Consider the following 11605-nt stretch of genomic DNA (forward strand, 5'->3'; position numbering starts at 1 on the left):
AATAAGATTAGATAATATTACGACAAAAGTTGTTGCAATTCACCTGTTTATTTTATTTACTCGATTTGTGTATTATTTCTCATTATGGTGACTGAGACCTTTCTTTACCATGTAGATGGAAACATTATCAGTATACAAAAGTGTTTGTGTTGAAAGCACAGGTGGTACCCAGTGTTGTTACCAGCAGACCTTCTAGAGGAGAACGAAACATCACCAATAGACAGCAGCACCACATAAATTAATCAGCAGGGTTGCAGGGCTTTTACATTTTTTTTTAGGAACTATTGGGGGGGAAAAAACATTGTAAATTCATGCATGGTTTACTCTGCATGGGAAACTGAGAAAATATAATAAAGATGAGAAAATAGAAGCGTTGTATAGACAGAGCGTGGCGAGGTGCTGTGGTACAATGGTTGGCAATCAGGTTGTGATTTCTGTAATTTCGTGTTCTAGTTTTATCCTGATCAGTTACAGGAGGGTAGGGATCCATACAAGGTACAGAAATAAAGGCCAAGACCCGCACAGTCAAATGCCACCCCTGTGGGGAAATGAGACTCATCAAGTGGCAGCTGCTTTCAACTGTCATTACCCCTAATACACAGCACAAAGAGACAAGACAATTTTGACTAAAATATGAGGTTTATTAAGATATTGTGTTTACAAAGACACAGATGAGTGGTTCTGCTATAGCATAATCTTGAGATGAGTGTGATGATCTCTGAAAAATATTTCTGTGGCAAAGGTTATCTTACAAATGTCCTTGTGTTCCATTAGTCATAACAGATCTATTGGCCACACTTTTCCCCAAGCAACTAAAGCTATCAGAGCAACCAGGGCATAAGGGCACCAGGAAATGCCTAATAAAAAATATATGGCATTAGGACAATTCAAAAGCAACATGGAGGAACTGGTAAATATGGACTGAGACAATATGTGAGTATGACCCCAGGTGACTTTTTCAATGCAGTCACACGTTCTTGCATGTCTAATACCAGGGTTAGAATTCAAGAGGCAGAGCTGCTTTATATGACCTATTCAACTGCCAAGAACAAAAAAGAATACACTTCAAATCCTCTATTTTTCTTCCACAGAAGTGAGGTTACACACAGGCCAATGTGACTTTGTTCTGCGACCACAGGAGGTATTAGTGGGAATTCATTAACATTTGAACCAATGGCATTTGACTGGGTGACCCCTGCTGTTTCAGACTGAAGGATGGGTGGACTAGTGCAGACTTCCTACATCCCAATCATCATGTGTTTACGAATATGTTGTGTACCTGCTCCAATAAGGAAAACGAACAGTGTGGTTTTGTATCATCACTTTACTTGGTTTCAAAATACCCACATAACCCTATATTTTAACATACACACACTTGCCTTAACTATTCTTGACAGTCCACAGAAAACATCGTCATCTGAGCAAACTGTTTACAGGGCAAATGCAGATTCGGCTTATTTGGAAGTATCTATATTGGCCCCAACAGGATAAGTGATAAGAAAAGTAAACCCATGAATTGATACAGATTTCTGTTTCTGGTAGAAAATATGTGACTCTTGAAAAAGAATGTCAAACTCAACTCTGTAATCATATCTCACTGAAGATCACAGAATGTGACCACTTTCTCATCTGTGAATAATGAATAACTTATTAATTAGCTTTTTTACAGCATATGTTGTCTCATAAGTATTGTATAGGTGAGGGATTGATAGTGAGAAGAGTAAGGGGGAGGAATAGAATGCTTGAGAATCTGACATTTTTATTCTTGACTGTATTTGTGTGTTTGGTGAGTGAGTGAGTGAGTGAGTGAGTGAGTGAGTGGAAACAGAATAGAAAAAGATACCGAATAAGAATCGATAAACAAAATAGAAATGGATACAGTATATAGTTTTACTGCTTGGCTACAAATGGTCATTAACACCCTATATATGTTTATTTTTTATCTATTTGGAAGACACTTGTCTATAGCACCCTGCAAAAAGTGAAAACAATAATAAGGTTGGGTGGATCTGTCAATTTCATTAGAGTCAACCTTAAATATAAATATTTTCACATACAGATCTCAACCATTTCCCATTGGTAGTGATATTGGTTTACAGGTATGGGTCATACAGTCTTACTTCAACATTGTCTGCTCATGTTTAAGAACATAAACATTTTCCCTTTGGGGTGTGGATAGCATTTACTAGACTGCTGTAAAACCAGGGATGGAATTTAAGGTAGTAGAAAATGTGAGTGCGCCACCAAATCAAATGTATTATTTTGTGATAGATTCACACTCTAAATCATAATGAAATAGATTGGGAAAAGGAGAAAGTGCTGACAGACATTGCTTTGATATATCTAAGGGCACCTACAGAAAAGAAGAAAAAAAAACATGAAATGCAGTAAAATACAACTTTTTTATTTATCTTCTGTAAAGCTACTGTAACATCTTTCGGCATTCTAACTTTTTTGTTGATAAAGATGAACCCTGCAGAAAGGAAAACATAGAATGTACAAAACTTTATCTGGCTTATAAAAGCTCATCGCTAACTACCCAGTAAACAGAGAACGTTCTTCAGACATTGGGTAAAAATTAAGCAGAGCCATACATTTAAATATATGTATCTGACAAAATTTGAATTATCCAAAGTTATGACCTCACATTATTAAAACGTCCTAGAAATGTTCTGAGAATTATATATTTTTAAGAAAGGCAGCCAGCTGACAAATGTTTAGAGAAAACATGGCATGATATTTGCAAATACTTACTGTATATGGCATACTGAACTTTATTTTACCCTAATAAGGAAATATTGCACACATTCATGAATGAGTTACAGTTTGGTCATATTGGATAATCATTCTTGTAACTGCCCAAATGGAATGACTGAAATGTGTTTACAAGAGTAGATTAGAGGGTAAACAGATGGAAATGGTGAATTATTTATTCCCATTTATATTATAAACTAATTTTCCCACATTGCAATACAAGAGGCATATCAGGTACCATACACACCAAGCAGGGCTAAACAACACACCAGATCTATTACTGTACATACAAAGACTCAGTAGACCTCAGTGAAAGAGCAAGGATATACAGTAGGATATTATTCCATGTGCTGCTGTCATAGAGTACAGAGTGTATTCATTTACTGCCCCTTTTCTTTTGTTATATGGCCCTAGATGTATGGTTGCTGCATGGCACATTTTATTATCAAAGTCAGCCACTAGCACAGTAATATATTTGGCAGTAAACATTGGTGGGTACAAAACATGTCTATGACAGGTACTGTGCTTTAAATCACTAGTTTTCAATGTCAGTCCTTGTCAAAGTTTTGTTTCAATACAAATTCCATAACTTTATTCTGTCATTGGTCTGTTTACAAACAAACCAGTTATGAGGATTTTATTGACATGGTGTGATCTTAGCCAAGTCATTTGCCGGTGTAAAGATCACACGAGTCCTATCTATGAAGGAAATCATTAACAAATGCTTTTGGAGAACTATCCCTTTAATCCCACATCAATATCATGAATGAACCATTGGAAGTGGTTAGCACTTGGCATCCCTTAACATGTATATTCCATGAGTCTCTGCATGAGGGAAGGAATTGCACAAAGGAGGGTTGAAAGGATAGCGAATTCTATAAAAACACAGTTAGTTATAGCAGTAGCTATCCATGATCCAGGATTAACAAGAGTAAAATGTGAGAAAAGGACAATATGAAAATCTCACATTATTCAAACATGACTTTGTGAGTGGAACCCAAGAGGAGTCGAAGGTCAATTTAAAAGCCCTTCAATTATAGTCGATTTTAAAGACTTTTGTGCTGCCATGCAAGTTTGACTATCACGACAACACATTTGGCTACACTCTATAGCAGTGGTACTCAAACCTTTCAAGCAGGGACCCTCTTTTTTGGCCAGAATTTCTAGCGACCCCACACCCCAAATCTAATGACAGCCTTAAAATCGGTAAATTTCTATTTTTACATAAACAAATAACTTTCAATTAATTTCCATCTCTCTTATCAAAATTAAGAGAATCAATAAATACATTAACACAATTCAATATTATTTTTCAAATTTCTTTCTCAAAAAAATAAATATTGTAATATAATAATAATAAATTCCATTTAGCAGGCGCTTTTATCCAAAGCGACTTACATTCATGCGTGCATACATTTTGTCCTATAAATTAATCTTACATTTTTGTTGTATTTTTATTTTTTAAATCCCGCGACCCCACCCCAACTTTGAATGTTACTGCTCTGTAGAGTCCCAAATAATACATTGAAATATTATGATGGTGTAAAGCACACCTTTTACTCCACAGTGCTTGCAGTGAAGAAGACCTTTGCACCGTCATAAAATCATCGACTTCCTCTAAGGTGTAAAAACACATACCTAATTGAGAACACTGTAAAATGACTCTTGGGGCACAGTGTTCTCTTACTTTCACGTTTCTCTCCATTCCCACTGAAGAGGTCAACCACTGATTGCTAAGAAACAAAACATTGACATGTGAATAATTTGAACAACCCTTGTCAACCCTTGCTCCAGCATAAAGCTCAGCAAGACAACCTTCAATGCATGGTCAAGACAATGACAAGTTCTATACTTTCTCTCTCCCCATCTGAATGGGTCGGGACTATACATTCATGCTGATCGATCCTTTGCTCAAGATCGACCCCTTAGTGACCTCTGTGCTGACAATAGAGAGAGGGAAGCTCTCATAACTCTCTGGTGCCCCCCAGCAGCGGCAGCGGTATAGGGTAGTTTTGAGCTCTTTCTGGAAGTTACTGTTGAGAAAGCCATAGATGATGGGGTTGACACAAGTAGAGGCCATGGCTGTGAGGTGGCAGGCAGAGAAGATGATGTCATGCTGGCAGGATGGGATGGCCTGGTGATTCCAGTCAAACACGGTGTTGAAGATGTTGAGCGGGAGCCAGCAGAGGGCAAACACTGCCACGATGGAGGCTAACATGGCATTGATCCTCTTTGACCCCTTGGCCTTCTTCTGGCGGTTGTCCCTGGTTCGCTCCACCATGTATTTTCTCAGTCGGAGACGCAGGAAGATGCGTAAGTAGCAGACCAGGATGAGGATGAGGGGAAGGCAGTACTGGAAGAGCAGCAGGGAGGTGGTGTAGGCCAGTCGTTTGTGCTCTGAGGGCCACCGCTCCATACAGATGAAGTGGTCAGTGAAGGGATTGAAGGGGAGGCTAATGTTCTGGAAAGGACTGTTGGTGAGAACGTTGAAGGAGAGGAAAGGCAGAGAGATGAAGCAGGCCACCATCCAGGTGATGGCTACAGCCAGGTAGGAGTGGCCCACCACAGGCTTCCATCCAGTGGGGTGGATGATGAGTTGGTGGCGCTCCATGGCTATGAGGACCAGGGAGAAGACAGAGACTGTGACAGAGATGCACTGGACAAAGGGTGTGACCTTACAGAGTGCCTCCCCCAAGATCCAGCGATCCATTAGGGTGTAGATGATGGTGACCGGCAGGCACACAATGCACATGAGGATGTCAGAAATTGACAGGTTGGCGATGAATATGTTGGTGACATTCCTCATCTCCTTCTGTCGTGTGATGACAAACACCAGGCAGATGTTACCGATAAGGCCCACCCCGATCAGTGCGCTGTAGGCAACTATCAGGAAGGTTGTGCCACTCATGGAGGTGGTGCACTCGTCTGTGTCGCCCCATGACATCTCTTTCCACCAGGCGTGATGACTACTATTGTTCACATGGGACACCTCCATGCTAGAAGTCAGAACTTATTTTGTAGACTGGGATCCAGAAGTATTAGTATGGTGTTTCCCTCCACTTCAATATGATATACTATCTAATGTGTCTTTATTGTATGTTTGAGTTTGCTGGGGTTTTCATCATACCAGTATTCTTATTGATGGCTGGAACATTGATTGCAGTCTTTGTTTGCTGTCTGAAAGAGAAAACCACACTTATAAGATGACATCTTTCACTGAGCTGATTTCCCAAATGTGAATGCAGTTATTTAATAAACCCAGGATAAATAAAGGACTTGTCTTTGCAACCATGTTAACTCCTGCTCTGAAAATAGCTGGAAGCAGGAAAATACTCTACTTTAGGATCCACTTTAGGTAGTGTGTTTTTTAAGTAAAACAACCAATGTGTTTTTTGATGTAAAACAATCTTGAAATGTAATGTAATCTTTGCTTTCTATAACATAGGTTCAATGGGTTCTACTTTGGTGCACACACAATATACTCTGAAATAAATTGAAAAATAAGATAGAAAGTGACTAGATATGCCTATACATTTTAAATTGGTCAAAACAAAACTTAGCCTTGGCTATCACTGCAGTATTCATTAATCTTTGTTTAGGATCTTGAGACGCTTGTGTAAGCACTGAAATTCGATTTATTAGAGTAGACTATTGCAAACCAGAGGAGAATGAATGATGAGAGAGCTTCAAGAGGCGGTGACTGAAAAACATGCAAATGTATCCGCCTGTCTACTTGAGTACTGGCATTCATAACTAACGATGTATTAACACCATATCATCTAGCAAACAGCATGGATGAACGCTGAAATGTGTTACCATCAAAAGGCCACATGATATCATTTCGACTCCCCATACCAAAGACAACCCGTTCCAGTACATTTCCATGACAATAACCATGTCAATGACATGCCATCAGAATGAAACATGAGAAGGTACTTAATGTCAAGGACAGAATCCTGCTGGGCCGCCTCAACTGGGTAGCATACACAATGGATATATTTCTTCCTCTCTCGCAATCAAAGAGCTAGATGTCTCCTGTGCGGAAAATTACTCCCCTTCTTTACTCTGTGTCTGACTATGACCTCAAGCGTACCACAAAGATTGACAGATGACTCCTCAAAGCTATCACAAAGGGTCAGCTGTCCTACAGCATAGGTACTGGTACAGTATCCATTGACATATGTATTTAACCCACTGCCACCTCCTGACTAATATGTGATGTGCAATACGACTGGACTCCAATTCCAAAGATGAAGAAAGACTTGAGGTGCAGGAAATAGGAAGGGGGAAAGGGGGAGCGGAGGTCAAGAGAAGGAAGCAGCACTGATTACCAGGATGTTTGGCCCAAGGCTACAACATCGCTCCTGAGAGCAATTGGATAGGATTCAATTCATGTCTTGGGAACTAGCAATTCAGGATAAGATCAGCATTCCATTCCAAAGACAACCCATGTTCTTTAACTGCAACAATATCAATTTCACAGTCAAAGCAAAGCAAACTCTTGAGTTGAGATGAAATAACATATGGTCATTATTATTATCCCCATCATCATTGACACTATTGTTACAGGGTGTAATTTCCCATTCACCCATTGCGCATAAATGCACCTTTGAGATGATAAATTCAATATTTCTCATGTTTTTGCATCTACCTTTGATGGACCACAACAGATTTATATTCAGTGAGTAATGAAGTGATATTTTCTTCTAAATGAAGTAGCCTCCAGGTTCTTAGGATTATTATTATCACTTAGTTCAAGGCCCTATGTGATTATAAGCTAGATAGAGACAGGTCTCTGTCTAATCTAACTTGAATAAACCACTTCTGCCTGGGGCTTAACCAGGGTTGTTTCTAATGGTTATGTTGACAGTCACACTGCAGATTCTGTGATGAAATAGCCCTAACCAAAACATAATTACCAAATGGATGGTGGTTCATGTAGGATTATTTATGTGTCTGAACTTTATGTACAAAACCCCAAGGCTCATTACATCAATGGTGCAGATGATCTAATGTAGAGCTTGTGATCTAGAGGGAACAGTTTATCAAATAAACAATTAAACAAACAATGCAATTGAATGGGCTAATAAAAGTTAGGCATACAGTACATCTGGTCACAAAATGTGCTACAAGAATCAATATGACTGGAATCAATTCAATGCTGTGCTAGACTATTACATAACATGCTGTTAATACCCCCGAATCAGATTTAAACCCATTAGGCCTATACTGTACAAAACAACGTAACTGTTTCACACATGTTTATCTACATCATGTTTCACACATGTTTATCTACATCATTAACTACTTATTAGCCTACTTAGTCCTCTTTAGTATGTGAAACACAAGGCTTCCAAAACGTTAAGCAATTGGCAATATTCATGACAGTTATGAGACTATAAAATGTATTATATGGACATATTGAGACACTTCCAGCAACAATGTATTGAATTTGCCACCACATGAAGCCATACATACAGTCCCTTAAATGTGTGTTTAAGCTTGAAATTGGCATTATCTCAACTCTATGTTATTATATCCTGGCTATAGGTACCTAAAGAGATCTCATTGAACTAAAGCAAATATAGACAAGGGGTAATGAGGGGTGTCATGATACAAATTAAGTTTATCTTAACAGGTATGCAATAGTGAATATTGTTTTTGAAGCATTAGTTAAAAAGCAGTTCAGAAATTAATGATCTTTGTCACAATGTTTCCTAATGTAATATAGCCCAACAAATATAATAGGCTATATTCTAAATGGCATTATGGAAAAACAATTATTAAAATCCTGTCTGTATAGCCTTAGCATATGGTTTTTTATTATACCTAATAATTAGACCGAATGTGAGAATAAAATAAAAGACGGATTCTTACCCGCTTCGCTCAACGTTTTTCTACATTTCACTGAGTTTTTCCTTGCCCCCCATTGACTATTCGAGATCTAAGGTTCCAAATGATGCAGACGCACGAGGAACGCTCTTCCCCCGCCTGAAACGATGAGCGACTCCCACCGGTAGATCGAGCCACGGTGGTCTAATAGGCTATAGCCTATCCGGCGCTCATACAGGTCTTCCGTTCAAGCGAACAACCACATGAGTAAGGAGGCTAAAACAACGTTTCCTCTCTAGTAGCCTACTCCGGACATGAAATTAATTATTAAGCCACAACTTATTGAGATCAACAAGTTCCCGTTTTGAACATTGAAGCCACAAACAGTGTGACAGTATAATAAATCATCATACCAATTCAAGTGGAATCTGAATAGGTGAAAAACATTTTTGGCTATTGCCTAATTCAGCAACCAATTAAATGCAACAAAGGGCTTCAACATCATATAGGCTATAACAGGAAGGTAGGAGGTGGCTTGTCGGCATCTGGCATAAACCCTGTAGCATGCTTCACTCTCGAAACAGTTTGCGCATATAACAACATTTTGTGACGTTTTTGTTCGTTATCTTCGTGAAGCCAGTCAAAGTTCCGCAGCCGAAGTCTATTTCTGCGTTCAAATGGTAGTCGGAACTAGAAAACTCAGACTTTTTTGATTTGCTAAATCGTTGAATGAGGCAGCTGATTAACTACAATCGAAAATGTCCCCGTTTCCTAGTTTCGACTAGCAAGTGAACTCGGCATATGCCACTTGGTCGATGATTGCTCAACAGTACTTCTCCTAGTAAAAGTGAAACTATTGCTAGTTTCATGTGCTAGTCAGAACTAGGAAACTCGGAAATGTACGATTTGCTAATTGGTTGTATTTATACACCTGCCGTGTTTTTATTGAATAGGGATACCAGTTAAGAACAAATTCGTATTTACAATGACGGCCTACCCTGGCCAAATCCTAAACCGGACGACGCTGGGCCAATTGTGCGCCGCACTACAGTAATCGTTGACTCCCAATCACGGCCGGTTGTGATACAGTGCCATAGACCGCTGGGCCACTCGGGAGCCTAACCAATTAGCAAGTTGGGAATTTCTGAGTTTCCTAGTTCCGACTAGTACATGAACGCGGCATATAGACTGGATTCTTCAATGAAGTGTTTGACGTCATTCAACAATAGATGACTAGTTTTCATGCACATTCTTTCACTTGAGAAATACTGCACCAGTTAGCTAGATGTAAAATTGTGCACATAAGCCTTCCAAAAGGTTTGGTTCGGCTGGCGCCTAGCTGATCTCTGCAAGGAGAACCGAACGAGACCGTAAAGCCTACTCCTTTAAAAGACCTTCGCTTGAAAAACGAGAAAAAGTGGCAATAGTTTGTCTATCTTGAGACACCATAATAAAATCAAAATAAAATCAAGCTTTATTTATACAGCACATTTCAGACACAATGTGCTTCACATAAAAAACAAATAAAAACAATGAAAATAAAAACAAAAATATTTTGGGAGCAGAAACTGAAAATATATGGTCTGTAGCTGTTTTTTCAGGAGGCTAGTATACAGTATATACACAACAAAATGAAAGCATCTAGCAGCACCCACCTGTAGCACACGCTCCAGCAGGTTTATCTCACTAGTCACCCCCAAAGCCAATTCTTCCTTTGGCCGCCTCTCCTTCCAGTTCTCTGCTGCCAATGACTGGAACGAACTGCAAAAATCACTAAAGCTGGAGACTCTTACCTCCCTCACTAGCTTTAAGCACCATCTGTCAGAGCAGCTCACAGATCACTGCACCTGTACATAGCTCATCTGTAAATAGCCCATCCAATCTACCTCATCCCCATACTGTATTTATGTATTTTTCTTGCTCCTTTGCACCCCAGTATCTCTACTTGCACTTTCATCTTCTGCACATTCTACCATTCCAGTGTTTAATTGCTATATTGTAATAACTTCGCCACCACGGCCTATTTATTGCCTTACCTCTCTTATCCTACCTCATTTGCACATGCTGTATATAGACTTTTTTCTATTGTATTATTGATTGTATGTTTGTTTATTCCATGTGTAACTCTGTGTTGTTGTATGTGTCAAACTGCTTTGCTTTATCTTGGCCAGGTTGCAGTTGCAAATGACAACTTGCTCTCAACTAGCCTACCTGGTTAAATAAAGGTGAAATATATATATATATTTTTTAAAACATGTAATTTGCCTGATGTCAATCAATATGGATGGGTAGCGATGTGTCATATGAACATTTTGGTCTCCTCTTCTCATTCAAAGCTAAGCAACAGCATGGAAATATGGTGAATAAGTTAAAGGCTGGGGAAAAAAATGTAGGCCATCACACTCAACTGGTGAAAGTAGTCACATCCCATGCAGGCAGGAATTCTGACCTCTCGGTTCCCATAGCATAGCTTACTATTGCCATCCCCCCAAATCGACCAGTTTCCCTGTGTTTTTCCAAAGGTCAATTAAGCTGGTAAGAAAATATTACAGATTGGCATTCCTCCTAAATGCAAAAAAATGTAGGAGGCTAGGTGAGAATTTGAGAATCACAGCTACCATGCACACCGGTGTCAAACTGTGTGTCTCACATCCTTCCTAATTGAAACAGCATCCCAAGACATGATGACAGATCCTACAGGCTTTCACAAAGAAAACTATTTAATTGAGATTTTGCACTTGGTGAGCCAGAAGATGACAGGTTCTTACTTTTCTCCACGCACTTCCTCTAGAGAGGGATGTGAAGAGAAGGAAGACCTGAATGAGTCAGATTGCGACTGACTGTGCTTGAAAACCAGACAGACAGAACATCTAACATTAACACACAGCATGGTGTTCGTATGGAGCGTGGACGCAGGTTTGATCTTCCTGAACAATTAGGTAATACACACATCCCTCACATTTAGGTTCCTGTTTTAGAACTGCTGTTTTCACAGGTACAAAGTAAAAAATCTGCACAA

At 39.3% G+C, this 11605-nt stretch overlaps 1 protein-coding gene across 1 annotated transcript; it reads right to left on the reverse strand.

The window, feature by feature from the left end:
- Positions 1-2388: 2388 nt before the first annotated feature.
- LOC139576823 (neuropeptide Y receptor type 1-like) lies at positions 2389-9429 on the reverse strand. Its single transcript, XM_071403338.1, has 2 exons — positions 8632-9429; positions 2389-5931 (listed from the first exon to the last, which is right to left on the reverse strand). Exon 2 carries the CDS (start codon positions 5747-5749, stop codon positions 4637-4639), a length of 1113 nt encoding a protein of 370 aa, XP_071259439.1. The 5' UTR covers positions 5750-5931; positions 8632-9429; the 3' UTR covers positions 2389-4636.
- Between the last annotated feature and the right edge of the window lie 2176 nt (positions 9430-11605).

The sequence above is a fragment of the Salvelinus alpinus genome, chromosome 5 (genome assembly GCF_045679555.1).
Source record: "Salvelinus alpinus chromosome 5, SLU_Salpinus.1, whole genome shotgun sequence".
In the NCBI taxonomy this organism is placed as follows: Eukaryota; Metazoa; Chordata; class Actinopteri; order Salmoniformes; family Salmonidae; genus Salvelinus; species Salvelinus alpinus.

Coding starts and splice junctions, on each gene's coding strand:
- LOC139576823 (XM_071403338.1), bottom strand. CDS start 5,749: ATGGAGGTGTCCCATGTGAACAATAGTAGTCATCACGCCTGGTGGAAA.